Genomic DNA, 17,532 nt, shown 5'->3' on the forward strand with positions numbered 1-17,532 from the left:
GAGAGGAAAAAAAAGAAAAAGAAATTATAAATTGCCCATTATCAGCAGGAAAAGATTATGACCTGAATATGAATTATGTATCATACTGTTAAAATGCTTGGGAATTGTTGATCTTTACTATCAATTCACATAACTAATTTCAACAAATGTGAGACATTAATTGCTTTATGAATTACCAAGAGAAAAAAAATAAAATGCTGCCAATTCTGTCCTAGTTTCAGAGATGACAGAAGTGTGAGGAAAATGTTGATCTGATGAAATACTATACTTTATTCCTGGGAGTACTCAAAGAGAATTATTAATCAGAAGATAAGAATCAAATCCACTTTGGGCATTAACTGGATTATGACCCAAAGCCAATCATTTTACAAAACACATCAATTTTTGCAAAGATCCTTTCCCTTCTAATACAGTGTGATTAGTGAATAAAAGACTGACTGAATACCTATACTTTATAACCTATGATACCACGCCACCCTAAGGTTTTATATAGAATCAAAGCCTCATTTCAGAGGTTTTATTCAATAATAACAATAACCCTTACTGAGTGCTTACTCTGTGCCAGAAATTGAGACAGTCACTAGGGTGGAATGTTTTCTTCCAAGAGTGGCAACACCATTACATATCCCATCCCTCATGTTCTTACATTGTGACAGTGACACTACTGCTCTATTGAGAGGACACTGTCTATATGCTCTCCCCTTGAACCTTGAATTCTAGGACCAACAGAATGTGGTGGAAGTTACACTTCTGTCTTCTGAGCCTAGGTTTAAAAGGACAGCCTGGTTTCCTCCTGACTCTCTCTCCAGACACATGCCTTGGGAGCTGCAAATCCTATGTAAGAAATACATGTATCTAGGGAAAACTGTAAAACCACACTGACTATTGTCCATCAAAATTTCTAACCACTAATTTCAGGTCAGTTTTTATTGCTTTTAGGTAACCATGCTACGTTTCCTTAGTTCATTATCACCACCATCCTCCTGGATAAGAATTTCACATTCTCTCTATCCACAGAACTTTGATCTCATTCCCTCATCCTGATTCTCAGTAATAGTCTTGCTACCTTTTCCACTTCCAGGAAAAAAAAAAAAAATTAGATGAAACGTTCCACACTTTTGGAACCAACAATTACCAACCTAAATACATCTATTTTCATATTTTCTGCCTTCCTTCCTATTATTATAAATAAACTGTTCCTGCCCCTTTAGCAACTCATCCCACCTACTAATGCACTAAATCCCATCTTCTTTCACTACTTAAGGATAAGGCTCAAACAATTGTGCTCTCTCTCTCTCTCTCTAGCATCAACAAATTATTCTTGTGAGAACAGAGATATACTGTCTTACCCCTTTAAAAAAAAAACAAAAACAAACCCCTCTAGGGGTTGGGTGGGGAAGGATTGACAGTGAGATCCCAGAGATTCCGCACGGCTCTAGAGCCCAACCCTGCCCTGGCCCCCAGCTCCCACAAGTGGGCCCAGCTTAGCCATGATCAAGGTGAGCCTCATCTTTACTAACCAGGGAAGCCACAGCTCTCCAAGTTCCACCAGTCCTACAGTGAAGATACACAACAACAAATCATCAGAGACATTCCACTTAGTATCTAAGAGAAATGAAAATGTTTGTAATTTCCTAGGAGGATTACTGATTGGAGGATCTAACAACGAACAGATTTATAGACATCATGCAACATTACATTTTGTTTTCTGTGTGGATTCTTCAGAAAGTGAACTTGACATCTTAGATCTAATTCAAGTATTTGTAGAAGCATTAGACAAGTGTTTTGAAAATGTGTGTGAATTGGATTTAATTTTCTATGTAGATAAGGTTCACAGTATTCATGTAGAAATGGTGAAGGAAGGAATGGTATTGGAAACCAACCTGAATGAGATTGTTACACAAATTGATACAGAGAACAAACTAGAGAAACGTGAGGCTGGCTTAGCAGGAGCTCTAGCCTATGTTGTTATCAGCTATTAAGAATACCAGGAGTTTCCGTCGTGGCTCAGTAGTTAACGAACCTGACAGCATCCATGAGGATGCGAGTTCAATCCCTGGCCTCACTCAGTGGATTAAGGATCCAGCATTGCCGTGAGCTGTTGCGTGGGTAGCAGATGCGACTTGGATCCCACATTGCTGTGGCTGTGGTGTAGGTCAGTGGCTACAGCTCCGATTCTACCCCTAGCCTGGGAACTCCATATGCTGAGGGTGCGGCCCTAAAAGACAAAAGACAAAAAAAAAAAAAAAAAAAAAGAATATGAATCTTCCTGAGATCCCAAGAACTATTAATATTAACTTGGTGACATCAGTATAAAAGTGTCAAACTTTCCCTCTTTTAAATAAAAAAACTTAAAAGGCCACTCCCAGGTAAAATCCAGGGGAAAAGTCATCTAAGTAAATTTAACCATGCAGTTAGTTTAACCAAAAGTTCTTTTTCCCCCTACTTCATTGGAATTTCCCCCTACTTCACCGGAGTTCCCTGGCACAGTTAGGTTTGGAATCATCCATATGGAAGTCATCAATATATGTATAATATATAAACTGGATGAAACTACTGAGGGCATATGTTTCTAGGAAAAAGAAGAGATTGCAGATTAAGCCAAGGAATATTCTCACAATTAGAATGTGATGAGGAAAAGTCAGCCAAGGAAATTGAGAATAACTGGTCAGTGCACTAGGAGGAAAACCAGGAAGAAAGTAATATCCCGGAATCCACTAAAGAAAGGATTTCAAGACATACTGATTGTGTCAACTGCTGCTTAGGAGTCATTATGTACTTCTGATTACTGCTACTTAATATATTTAAAGTGGTGTGAGGTAATCTAGCTGATATGACATATCTTGCATCATAGGGATATTCACACTTAAAAATAACCTTAATTTCATATAAAGTCTATCAAAAGGAAATTTGTATGGGAAGGGTTGGAAGGGAATGGGCATTTGATTATATAATATATTTTCCTCTTCATTGTAGCTCTCAAGGTAGCCTACCATTAAACAAAAAGTATCTACACGGCCCTTCTAATTTTCTAGCATTAGAAACATATAACAGCACACACAATTCACTAGCATACCTGAAACAGTAAATCTTGACAAAAGGTACCACACAAAAATGTCAAATGCACAAAGCAGGGACAGGCAACAGAGAAGCAGAAGTGGAAGAGAAATGGAGAACAGGAAACCAGAAAGACACAGAGAAAAAGAGTACAGAGAGGGAGATGGAGTGAATGCACAGTGGACGACATCTGAAAACTACAATTTCTGAGCCAATTCAGCAAAAGGGTGACTGTAAAATAAAGCAAACTTCAATGACAAGAAATATTTCAGAATACTTATTTAAGTATAATTGGATCACAAAAACAACTGCAGTTGTCTCAAAATAAAGTGAAGACTATTTAGTTTGCATTTAGTTTACTTTTATTTATCGCTTCAAATAAATCTGTCAAAATAAATGGTCAACACTTTCAATTATGAGATAGAAATTAACCATTGGTCAAAACATGCCACCCACGTTTAAATACACCTGCCTGGCCTGTAATTCAAAATTAAAGTTGTCTTATTTAAAGATGGTACACATTTTCTCTACAAATAAATGTATTCTAATATAGCAATTTGGTAGTGTCAACATCACAGATGCATTCATTTTTTAATAAGTAAGCAGAAAAGGGAAAATTTTTATTCAGCATCCCTGAAGACGCTCTTCTTGTTTTACATAATATTTGCAAGTAGATATTTGAATCAGGGATCTTAGTTCGTTATTATTATTGACCTTTTGGAGATGAAAAGTTTTATTTTAAAAATTTTATTTTGAGCTAATGGCCATTTTACACTATAATGATATCCCTCTTTTGTGCAGAGTGCCACTGCATGTGACTGCTTGCTATATTTTTATTTCGACTTTTTTATTGTCTTTTTAGGGGCACACCCACAGCATATGAAGGTTTCCAGGCTAGGGGTCAAATCAGAGCTACAGCTGCCGGCCTACACCACAGTCATAGCAACGCGGGATCCAAGCTAAGTATGTGACCTACATCACTGCTCACTGGCAATGCCAGATCCTTAACCCACTGAGTGAGGCCAGGGATCAAACCTGCAACCTCATGGATAATAGTCAGATTTGTTTCCACTGAGCCACGATGGGAACTCCTTGACATCAACATTTTTAAAAATGTTTTGTACCTATTGGAAATAGTAATCACTTAAGTAGCCTGTCAAAAGTTTTCTCAAGGAATGAACTATTGCTCTATTAACTTTCATAAAAATGTTAGTCTTAGAACTTCCTGAAAGAACTGCTACATATGTAAAATGCTTATTGCCAACTTGTAAAAGATTTTGGAAAGTTATATGATATGGTTAAGCCAGACATATCAAAAGAAAATAGTTAATGATAATTTAAATTTATTTGAATTTTAATGCAAATACAAAGAAAGATGAAGCATAAGGCATGAAAGCATGAAAAAATCAATACCTTAGTAAATTTGGTGGAGTTGTGAGGAAAATGTTATAGGGAAATGAATGTTGTTATAAAGTAAATAAAGGATTTTTTAACATATTTTTGGCATTAAGTATGACCTATTTAATGCATAAGATTATATTCACAGTATTTTTTGATATGTACTCTGAGAGTACATAGGGTGTGGGGAATAATCACTACAAATGGAATATAGTAAGGCAACTTAATAGTTTCCTTTTTTCATTTTTATTGCATAAATATTATAGCCATACTAATGAAACCACATTATTTTTTTTGTTTGTTTTATAAACTGCTACCACTACTTCCACTTTATCCTTATTTCTTTCTGGTTTTATATGCATGTCATTTTAACATAGATGTAACTTTCAATTCAGCTTCTAAATTAAGTTTACATTATAGCCTGGATAATTTTCCTTGTTACCAAAGTCTTCATAATTATCAACTTCAAATAGACTTCAGTGAATTTTTAACAACCTGTTTTCTAGGGGGAAAACAGGCCCTGTTTTATAACATTTGTCTAGTTCCATAGTGCAACTACCTTCACTCAAGCCAGTTTTGACCTACCAACACTGTATCATTGAATGTGGAGCTGGGAAAAGATCCACACAATTAGTTCTCACAAGTTGGAACAACTCAGCTCCAGTACATTATTTTTGGACATCTGAACTTCTTCCCGTTATGCAGTCTTATAACCCTTACAAAGAATATCTTATTTTGGCAGGCACAACTGGTTCTCTACCTAGCAATCACTTTCTATCCCTTTAGAACTGTAAACTCTAAGCCCGTATTGGTTATTTAACTCCAGTGCCAGTGATTAGTTAGGAACTGGCATGAATAACCATTATGACCAAAAACACATGAAAAAGTACACAGAGGAAGCTTCTAGAAAAGCTTGCCTCAGTTTTAAAAGGGAATATGAGTACAGGATGCTTAAAATTGTTACATCCTTCTTATAGAAATAAAGGGAAAATACTGAGAACAAAATCTTAGTGGATGGAGTTGTAGACCACCCATATGAACCAACAGAACCACACTCACCCCTCAAGCTGCCACAGGTATTGTATACTCACTACTCATAGCTGAGTCCTTTACTCAAGAAGTTATGCTCCTTCCCCAGAGAACCCACATGGAGCTCTCCTGACCCCTGCCTCAATTAAGTCATCCCTGAAGATCTACACCAGCTTCAAATTACTGAGCTGCAACAGAGGTAATTACAGTAGTCCCCAAGGGGACAAATCTGTCTTTTGGAAGGACTAATATTCCTTGGGCTGTGGGATTAAGTACTGCCATATGGGTCAACTGGAAGCCCCTGAAAATATCCTCTCCAACTGACAAAGATTAAATAAAAAATGAGGATGCAAGATGACGCATCTTTATTTTTATTCAACACATTATATTCCCATTTTGTTTCATTTTATATTTTATGGAAGTATAACTGACTTGAAATAGTGATTCAATATTTTTTATACATTACAAAATGGTCAACAAAATAAGTCTAGCTACTAAATTATTTCAGTATTTTTGACTATATTCCACATAACAACCAATGGAGAAGAAAATTACACAGCTGAACCCTGCCTGAATTCCAGACTCACAAAATAATGATAAAGGAGGGATTTCTGGTTTAGTGCCTTGAAGTATCAACTAGTTCTCTTCACAAAACACCAAGTAGAAGCTTGGATGAAATTGTCAAAAACAAGAATGCATGGCTGTGGAAATCAAACAAAAGCACATAAAAAAATGAGAAAGATGCTGGAGTTTCAGATAATAGCAACAGAAGTCTGTTACCTTCTTAGCTGAGGTTGGTCCCACAAGCCCCTTCTGGTATAGCACACACATGAAGGATCACTAGTTTTAGCAGTACAAGGCTGGCTCAGAAAACCAGCAGCTCTGTAACAGGAGCTTTGCTACTTGACTTGGGGTGGGATGATGGCTCTATCAGCTAAAAGAATAGGAAACTATGAGAGAAAGCCAGCAGCTCTGGCTCTTAAGACTGCAGTCCTAAATAGGGTGAATGGCAGACCAGCCAGAATTTGATAGAGAAACTTTGTAAATGAGAGACCTACAGGAAAAAAAAGCCTGATAAATTCTCCACAAATATCAGACTGACTAGGAAGTTATACCATGTTCAGGATAAATCCCCAGAGATTCTAGTAGCAAGTAAAATGCAAGTGATGTGAAAACCAGCTCTACTCTCAATGTGTCCCCAACATTACACAGATTGATTAGCAAAGGGTGAAAGCCTTAAAAACTGAAGATATCTGAGAACAACTTCTGTCCAAATCTCTTGCTATGCAGACACAGGAGCAGCCCATAGGAAGGTAGTAAGACTCTTATCATGGAAAAAAATGCAATGACATGTATAAAGTGCTAAGAGAGAGGATAGAACTCTGTTAACCAAGAAATTTCTAACCAAAGAAATTATTATCCAAAAATGTAAATGAAATTTAAAATTTTTTCACAGATTAAAACAGGCATATGTCTTTTACACCACAAGATCTAAGACCTAGCTTAGGCGCTATAACTGGCTCCTTAAATTTGCTGAATCTAATAAATAAAAAAGTTATCACTTATTGTTACTTATAAAATTATTTCTTTGGGAAAATACATAAAGGTTAAAATTAGAAACACATATTTCCTGTTTTTTCAGTAAAATTTGAAATGTTGCCCCTTTATATTATCTCAAGAATAGAATATGAAGCCCAAATTCTAGGGTTATCAAAACCAAGATATCCTTAATTACAAAGCAAAGGTCAATGGCCCCATGGAAAATAAATTTTTTCTTTAAAAATTTCCCAACATGTATGGATATATGACCATTTGCCAGGGCAGAGGGGAGAGGGAGTGGGATGGACAGGAAGTTTGGAGATGGTAGATGCAAACCATTACATTTAGAATGGATAAGCAATGGAATCCTACTGTATAGCACGGGGAACTACATCCAATCTCTTGGGTTAGAATATAACAGAAGATAGCATGAAAAAAAAGAATGTATATTATGTATGATTGGGTCACTTTTTTGTACAGCAGAAATTGAAGGAATATTGTAAATCATCTATACTTTAATAAAAAAAATTAAAAAGATTCCCAACATGTAGGATATGCTGAAATAAAGTAGTTCTACAATCATCTCTTAGAAAAAATTTTAAACTCCATTGAACTGCTGACTCTGTCCACACTGTGTATACATTCATACATTCACATACACACACTTCTGTATCTGTGTACTATTTTGTAAAACATAAGCATACCTAAAATGCATTTGGTTTGAAGAGACTACAACATATTCCATTCATACTCATACTCATTTACTCTAAACCCAGAATTTTAAAATCCTTTTTTTTTTTTTCTATCATTTTAGGGATGCACCCATGGCATATGGAGGTTTCTAGGCTAGGGGTCAAATCGGAGATACAGCTGCCAGCCTACACCACAACCACAGCAATGTGGGATCCAAGCTGCATCTGCGACCTACATCACAGCCCCTGGCAACACAGACCCTTCATGCATTGAGCAAGGCCGGGGATTGAACCCATATCCTCATGAGTACTAGTTGGATTCGTTAACCCCTGAGCCACGATGGGAACTCCTAACATCCTTTTATTCTCTTTTAGTTTTCTTTTCTTTTCTTTTTTTTTTTTTTTTTGATGTCCTTCATCTCACATATAGTCTAACTTGTTCTTATCTTGATCATTCAATAAAGTTCACAATTTTCATAGATGTCACTATTTTATTCAACAATCCATTATATGAATTAAGATAATAATTATACACTTCAAGATTGGGACAAAAAATAAGTATCAGGAGCACCTTAGATTCCTATGAAATGAAACCTTCACTTATATTGCATTAGATCCTGTGCTGACAGAATAAACATCATTCTCATACTGTAGGATTCCATGCTAACTGTGTCAGGCTCACTTTTTTTTGCTCCTGAAAGAGTTATTAAGCAAGCTAAGCCCTACAAAAAGAGGAAAATAAGCAGTATTAGGGAGATCACCTCCCTATACCCCAAATATTTCCTCAAGAAGCCCTTCTCATGGATACATCTTGGAAAGGAAAACAGACAGACAGCTTCAAGAACAAGCTAACAAAATCAAAAGCCCATCGGATGTACAATTTTCTTAGATGAGTCAGCTAGCATAAATGCAGTCAAAGCTGCAACACAAGTTCTTATTCCTGTTCCACAGAGCTGCAATTCTAGGGTGACAGGAAATGCTTTTTTTCATTTCATACTCTAGTACTATAGATTACTGACATTTAACATATTTTAGTAAAGTGAAATAAAGAATGAATGAATCAGCTATATACTTCTCAAAATATTGAAGAGTCTGAGACCAAACTTTTCTGCTATTTCAATGCTTTTTTTAAGTCAAATATAATTGGCCTGTACAGCATTTACAACATCATTAGGGTATTTGCTCTGATATGCCTCTAACCAATTAATAGCTATATGCTCTTCACAAAGATTTGTAGTTTTATATCCATTGCTATCATTAAATTTTTAAAGCTGTACAAAATAGCAATATCTAGGCATCATCTGCTATATTCTAATTCAATTTAATAGGGGCTTCATTATAAGTTAAAAGCTAACATTTTCCAAACTAACTCAACAATAGTCTATCATTTAATTCTACTTTTAATTTTTCATTCAACTAGCTAAGCATCCTCTCAAACATCCCCCCAAACTGAAACTTATATGATTTTTCTCTTGGTTTTTCCTTGGGTACTAAGTTTTCCATTAAAATCATCTTTAGGCAAATGCTTAACATAATGTTTCATCCATAATTAACAAGAAAATATTTTTGCAATTAGAAGGAATTATCATCTTAAACATTTAATATGCTTCAATTTGTCAAGAAACAAAAACTCTCCTTTCTTCCCATTTACAAATCTACCTTCTGGCTTTGCACTTTACAAATTAACTATGAGTTAGTTTAACTGCTTAATCTGCTTACATATAATTTCAAGTCTGAAATAAGCTTCATAATCTGTATTTGCAACTTGATTTATCATCTCATAAAAAGTATACTATTTTAAGAAGAGACATGAAATAATTTCATAATGTTGTATAATGAACAGAATAATTAATTAAATACATGTAACTTTAATGTGATTGGATTTTTTAAAATCAAGATGAAGCGCTAAGACTCATGTTAAAATTTGAATTATTTAGCATAAAATTATTTTACCAATACAATAAGTGAATATACAAGAGAGTAATAAATCTAAAACATTTTACTTGTGAAAGTCTTAGCAATAAAATAGCTAACTGAAGATTTTTTAAATTTTCCATTACAATTTATTCTAAAAAAATTTTAGTCTACATGGTTCAGAATTCCTTACATATTTAATTACTATCAAATACCATAAATCAACATTTTTCAAATTTCTAATGTATACTATCTATCATTTCAATATTCTACTTTCTTTATAAATGCATACGGTAAATTAATTACTTAAAAACTGCAAAATGAAATGAGAATACATTTCACTATTGATACCGACACCTAAGCTAATATCTTTTGGGATTTGTCTTTAATATTTTAAGACCCATGCTTCTATCTGGAGGTTTGCAGTCTATCATTTCTTCTTCCTCTTCTGGTCTGTTCTCCAAATTGCCCCATCTTCATATCTACATACATTCTTTTCCAAAAATAAGTCAAAGGAAGCAGATGTGACACTTTAAAGAGTCTGATAATTACATCAAACATTTCACAATTTATAGCTTAGCAGACTGCCATACGCATGTATTCCTGCATTTACTATCCCAGTCTCAAGATTTTACAGAGGAAACAAGAGACCTGAAACAATCAAACAGCCTGGAAGACAAGGGAAACTAACTCTCCGTGATTAATCTTCATGCTTAAACAGATCAAACTGAATATCTTTTCTGCAACTGGATAAATGGTTGACAACATAACTATGTAATTTCAAATGTTAATGTTACATTATAATATTAAGGTTAAAGTATAACGAATACGAAAGTGTATGGTGTCTACAATACATCAATTAGCCATAGAACATCATCTTTAGATCTTTCTCCAGTAGGCCATGTAGAGGAGATGAGGGAAGCAGGAGAAACTAGTATCAAGTGAGTCACAAAATCCTAACATTAAGGGAATAGCTTTAAAACATCTTTGGCCATGATCCACAGTAAGAATTATATTTTACATTATAAGCCTATAGAGTACACATGCAACACAAACACAGCATCTTACAGATCAATTGCCTTCACTCTGTGCCGTTTAGTTTGTTATTTTCTATTCTATCCTATTCTAGTCCCCCTATTTTTAAAATACAAATTATGACTCTCAATTGGTTCTGAAAATGCTGAGGGAAGGAAAATAAAAGGAGGAGCTAAGGATGAAGGGTTGGGGTTAGCAATGGGGTCTTTGCTCCAAAAGGAGTATTTGGCAACATCAGGAGATATTTTGAGTTGTAACAACTGAGAGTGGGAATGCTGCTGGCATCAAGTAGGTAAAGGCCAAGGTTGCTGCTGAACACCTTATAATACATAAGATAATCACACAAAACAATTATCCAGCCCCAGATGTCAACAGTGGAAAGACTGCGAAATATGCTCTAGATTATTTAATAGAGAAAGCATAAACAAATTTGGAAAGTCAATAGTACTTTTTAAAGTTTATGAAAACATAAACTTTGGGAGAAATGCGCAACACTTAAATGCAGTGATACTATGACATCAGCAATCTAAGACTTATCTCCCTCCATAGTGCAAAGACAAAAAAGTATGCAGTTTTCTAATCCAATGCAAAATACAAGGAAGCAATCAATATAGCCCTGTGAAAAGCAAACTGTATCATACTGAGTTGAGAGACAAGTGTTAACGAAACAAACAAATCATATAAAATCAGTGGAGATGACCAATGCTTCTCTCTTCTAAAGTTCTATAGTACCCATGGTACAATGGGCTTATATTGTGAGTTATTTTAGACTGCCAATTTCTTGAGGATAGAAAGAATATTTAACTCATTTTCTCTACATTTTCCATTAGATCCACTCCAACTCTCTGCAAATAATTGGCTCTAAAAAATATAATACTCTAAAAATTTGACAGTAAAAGGAGTATGTATGTAGTATTTAGTGAGACATTGGATTACATCTCCAAATTGTATCTCAACAAGTTAAAAATTATATTCTTCTCAGCCTGGAAATACAAACCTCATTCAACATAAGGCAGATCCTCAAAGAAGAGAAGCAAACACAAATGACCACAATCCATTTAACCATAATTATACTTTCATTTGAAACTCTGGAAAGTTGTCTTATAGAAATCTCAACTATATTTGACTATCACAGAACATTAAGTAAATAATCTAAAAATGTTTTTAATGCCTACATATATATGTGTGTGTGTGTATATATATATATATATATATATATATATATATAAAATAACTACTGATGATAGATAGATAGGTAGATAGATAGATATACAGATAGATATCCCTACAATTGCCAAACAATGAACATATCATTATATTTATAGCCCAGGAAATAGAGTGGTCAAGTACATAGAACACGATCAGGTAGTTCGTGAATAACACAGCCAGGACTTGAGTTCCTCTTTGATTCCAAAACTTGTCAGCTTTCCATAAAACCTCCCTGTTACTGTTACACAAATAATGGTCCAATCACTCATAAATTGTAACTACCAGGATCATTTAAAGAACATAGTGAGTGAGATGACATCCACTCTAAATTTGGGTAAAATTCTGCATATTAAAATACTGAGATCTATCCAAAGTGACAATGAGTAAGAGAAAGGTAACGTCACCAAAGCACTAATAAAGCTGAGATTAAACAATAATAAGACTAACCAACAGGACAGCAGAGGAAAAAAAATAAGTAAACTCTAAGCTTGTCGTGGATTATCAAAGGAATTTTTATTATTTAAAGATGAGGAAAGATCCTGCTATGTAGCAGAAGTTATAATATGACCTACAAGGGCCTGCAAAGAATCCTTCTGCAATGACAATGTTGCCTGCTGCTAACTGTGCAGTGCTGGCTAATGCTTTAGATTACTAAATCCAAATTTGCTTTCCACATTTTAGAAAGACTGTGCACAAGAATGAAAATGGACAGAAAAGTAAGGACAATGAGAAAGACGTCTCAGTTGTAAAACACATTCTTTGGAGTTATTTAGCCCAGGGGATAATAAAGCAAAGGGATGACTATCTTTTAAAAGCTGGTTGATCCTCATGAGAATGATGTATCCACATACAAATATTATAGGGAAAAATACCACTAACAAAATTTCTTTAACTGGTAGGAAAAATTTTCAAACATTAGTTAACTATCAAGGATGAATATAAATCACAATGTTAGATATCTTTAAAAGAAGCTTATTTTCAAATTAGATCGACATTTTTCCTACAGACAATCAAAAATGTTACTCTAATGATGAAAAATCAAGACCTGATACAATTTAATTTCTTTTCCATATTATTCCAGTTTCTCAACAGCTAAAACTTCTCCTCACATTGAGGGTAATATCAAATAGGAAAAGGTTATTTGGAGTTCTTTGGCCAAAGCTGAATTAAATTATGATTGCCCCCTGGAAGCACATGTTGGTAGAAAACCATATTGTGTAACAAATTATTAGATGAGAAGGAGGACTATCTATCTACTAGAAGTCCAAGTAAGGGGAAAATACAGATGTGAATGATGGATAGATAAATATGGATAAATATGATTTCTTTCCATATTTAAATAGTATTACATAGGACTTTAATCCAATTCATTTATAGCTTTTTATTTATGTGAGATTTTTATAAGTACCTACTTCAAAATTCTGATATAAGTATAAGCCCTTAGAAGAATACCACATATAAAAAGCTTTCAAACACTGGACTGTTACATTTGTTTTGTTTTTTATGTCTTTATGCGGTAAAAGTAAAGGCATCGATTTAGCAAAGAATAACAGATGTACACAACAGAATCTAAACCAAACCGCTTTATATAACAAAACTATCTTTGTTACGTAGTATGATACATTCAGGCAAATATGGAATATGACCAAACTAAAGATTATTAAATATACTTAGGAAGTACAGCCACAGGGAAATAAATTTTCTATATGATCTATGATAAAATTAAGATCTGCAGTTTCTCTTTATAATCGTTCAATTTTAATCAACACACTTTTCTTATTATTTATCATTTAAATGCAACTTGTATAAAATGAGGCTCTAGTTTGATTGTTTTCACTGTATATTCATTTTTCCCAAGCCAATTTGTTCAACAATTTATCTCTTCCCCCTTGGTTTGTAGTGCTTTCTATGTCTCTATCATTTATTTGTTTCAACATGCCAAATTTGGAATAAGGATTATTTCAAGCTGAAGGCAACTGAGAAGAACCAAATACAAGGAAAGCTCCCTGCCCTCCCTATAGTTGCTTAAAAGCAGAATATAAATTTGTAAACATGTCCCTGGTGCCCTCTCTAACAGAAAGGACAAAAGTTAATTACTCTTTGTCAGTCCAGAGATGGTTCCAGAGGAGTGTGCATAACACACTTTACTAGCTAGCCCTTACCTTCCATTAGTCCCCCCATAAATTTCCCTTCCCACAATTTGCAGCCCTAGAAACACAAGAAGTTTCTTGCCTTTGTTTTGCCACCTCTCTAAATTTTTTTTTTTTTTTTTTTGGTATATCTTTAGGGCCTGACCCACAGCATATGGAAGTTCCCAGGCTAGGGGCCAAATGGGAGCTGTAGCTGCTGGCCTACAACCACAACCACAGCAATGCTAGATTGGAGCCGCATCTGCAACCTACACTACAGCTCATAGCACCTCAGGACCCTTAACCCAATGAGCAAGGCCAGGGATCGAACCTGCATCCTCATGGATACTAGTTGGGTTCGTAATTGCTAAGCCACAACAAAAACTCCCTGAAAATGTATTATTCTTTTGTTAAGATGCTATAATGAGCTAAACTCTAACCATCCCTTTGAGTACTTGTTATTTTAAAATCACATATTCTGCTTTTAGATCAAAATGGGAACAGCCTTTCATTTAAATTTTCTAACTAATTATTTTGGTATAGTAAAAAAATGATTCTATATTAATTTCGTATCTAGCTGCTTTCTTGAATTCCTTATTGAGTCCTATTGTTTCTTACAAAGAAGAAATTGATTATTAATCAAATAGTGTCAGAAAACTTGTGTGTGTGTGTATTTTTGGGGGGAGAATGTGTTGTTGGTACATGGGTATGTTAGATACCTATCAGGTATATTCTGGCAAACATAAAAATAAATTACAGAAAGATTAAAAAAGTTAAAGGTTAAAAAAATAAATAATAAAAACACAAGAAAATATATAGCTAAATAGTTAACTGATCTGGGGATGAGTAAAGAGTTTCTAAGGATAAAAGAATGAAAAAATAACCAAATATGCAAAAACCTGGCTATATTAAATCCAGTATTTCCAAATGACCAAAGGAAATTAGTAGCTAAACATCATAATGGGAAACACAGATTTGGAACAGATGCCAGTTAAATGGGTAAAATTCTAACCATACAAAAGTACTTTATAAATTAATAAGAGCAAAACTAATTAATATCCAATAGGACCATGGGCAGAAGAAATTTTAAAAATGCACAGAAAATTCATAGAAGAATATATTAAACACCAACAAACATGCAAAATATTTATCTTCACAATCAAATTTAAATTAAAATGACCAAAGAGATAGCATTTTTGTCAACTATTCAACCAGCAAAAATTTGGTGCACCAAGACTGAAAACTCAAGCACATCTCTTAGAAAAATGGAGTGTTTTAACCTTTCTGGAGAGCAGATTCGTAATCCGAATTAAAAGTTTAAAAGAATCAAAGCATGAATATATATCTGTGAAGCACTCAGATACATAGGCAAAAAATATATACAAAAAGATAGCCATTATAATATTATTTATACTAACAATTGAAAGCAACTGCTATGATCTGAAATAAATGAATAGTTTGTGGTACATTCTTATGATAGAACATTAGTGCAGCCATTTAAAACATTTCTGAAAAACATATAAAGGCTTGGAGAAAAAAGCTAATGACAAGTATCAACTGAAAAAAATAAGGATACAAAATTATATAGTATGATACCAATTTCGTAAATATGTAAAATATACATGCATCAGAAAAAGGGAAGAAAATAGAACAAAATGTTAGTAATTGTTATATTTGGGGGAAAAGATTGTGGACAACTTATACGTCATTCTTAACACTGAGAAATTTTTCAGATGTTCTATAGTAAACATATTGTTCCTTTTAAAGGAAAGTACAAAAAAATGTTATTTTTACAACTACAGCTAAATAGTTATTTTTAAACATGCCACCAAGTGATGCAAGAACATTTTCAGAAACAAAGCAAAAAGACAATTTAAAAAAAAAATCAATAGACTTTTCTTCTATGAGAATTACAGATAGTCACTTTTTATAACTTGAAATTTTCTTCACATAACAAGCACCATTAAAAAACTTTAAAATAAACGTAGTGTGCCTAACCATTAAATGTCTACTCAGAAATACAACCTAAAAAGAAAAGCCTTATCGAGTCAATTACAGGGAAATGTATGATTACAATACAGCGCTTACCTTTTTCACTTACACTCTCACTTTCAATCTCAACATCATCACAACTTGTGTATTCAGGTGTAGATGCCAGTTCCTCCTCTGAACTGCTCAATGAAACCTGGCGCATTTTACCTCCTTTCTTTGACTTATGAGGCTTTGGTGGTGGAGGTCTCACTGACTCTGACTGGTCAGAACTGAGAGAATCATTCCTTAACATTGTTTCCATTTTTTCCCGTTTTGTTTTCCTTACAGCAGAACTAGGATCTAAGTGGTGTTGTTTCCTTAGTGAGTCAGTACGTCTCATGTCTGGTCTATCGACGGGTATTGGACTCCTCCGGGGGGTAGGAGGACTATGGTTTGTGGTCCTTTGTGGATAAGAGCTTGGTCCCTGAGCCTCTCGAGTTCTTTCCATTGAGTAAGATCGCTGATTTTCCATGGCAGCTCTACGTTCAGATACAGATCTTTGCCTCGATGGTCGTTCCATCCTTAGCATAGATATCCTGGAGTCTTCCAGTTCAGCATTTGCCAAGGAAACATCACTGTGCCTTCTCTCATGCCTGGCTCGTGACACTTCAGCATGAATACGCATTTGTTCTTCATAGGGCTGTGGCTTTACTGGGTAACGAGCCAAATTCGGATCACTTCGATAACGCGCTTGGTATTCCTCCTCTCTCCTTTGTCTCTCATATTCATCTCTGCTCTCCACATCCTCATCATCTACAATATATTCTTTGGAATGCCTATGACTTCTCCTGTTGGAGTCCCTATAATTTATATGATCAGACTCTTCATAAAACTGAGGTTCACGTTGCGACCTCCTATCAGCATAATCTGATGGAGATCTAGGCATCACGCTGTCTGAAGTAGCATACTGTGAATATTCCTCTCTTTCTTCCCTTTGGTCGTATCTTCTATTCTGATCTCTGGACACTGATGGACTTCTTTTCCTAAGTATTCAAATAAAAAGAATGTTGAAAAGAGCAGCACTTAAGCAGTTTCACATTTTACTGATTCACTGGCAGGTTGATGGATAAATTCAAATAGTTTTTTTGCTTCTTTTTTAAAAATTTATTTTAAAGTCATGTCATAACAAAAGCTTTACTAATATTGATTATATTCAGCTCAAATAGGAAATTTAAAAGCTCCTTTTTAATATGGTTCTTAAATGCCTGACACACTCCATATGGAATATACTTATGCCCTAAAATTAGATAATCATCATATTGTGCTGCAGCAAAACAGCCTTTATTTTTAATTTCTTTAGCTCAATACACTTAAGCTACCTCCCAACTCTTATTCAGAACTTAGAAAAATTCCACGTTCCTTTCTCTCTATTCTTGACACCCTGATTTCATAGTAACTTGAAAACATGATGAAGCCAAAGTGATTCAGCTCAAGTTGAATGCTTTCAACTGAAAACTAAGGATTGGCTTTTAAGAATCATTTTCCATTCATCATCTACC

At 34.5% G+C, this 17,532-nt stretch overlaps 1 protein-coding gene and 1 pseudogene across 50 annotated transcripts in view; one reads left to right on the plus strand and one right to left on the minus strand.

The window, feature by feature from the left end:
- Positions 1–17,532, minus strand: part of RIMS2 (regulating synaptic membrane exocytosis 2) — a 617,675-nt gene that overhangs the window by 307,741 nt on the left and 292,402 nt on the right. For all 50 annotated transcript variants that reach the window (XM_085021919.1, XM_085021923.1, XM_085021931.1 and 47 more), the window contains one exon: positions 16,091–17,016. In XM_085021919.1, coding sequence (XP_084878045.1) covers positions 16,091–17,016 — 926 coding nt within the window. The remainder of the gene's footprint in view (positions 1–16,090; positions 17,017–17,532) is intronic.
- Positions 1,491–2,345, plus strand: LOC100153699 (AP-3 complex subunit sigma-1-like; annotated as a pseudogene).

The sequence above is a fragment of the Sus scrofa genome, chromosome 4 (genome assembly GCF_054392235.1).
Source record: "Sus scrofa isolate SSC_HxYL_T2T_F1_AM1 chromosome 4, Sscrofa_HxYL_maternal_Yorkshire_Landrace_v2.0, whole genome shotgun sequence".
Taxonomy (NCBI): Eukaryota; Metazoa; Chordata; class Mammalia; order Artiodactyla; family Suidae; genus Sus; species Sus scrofa.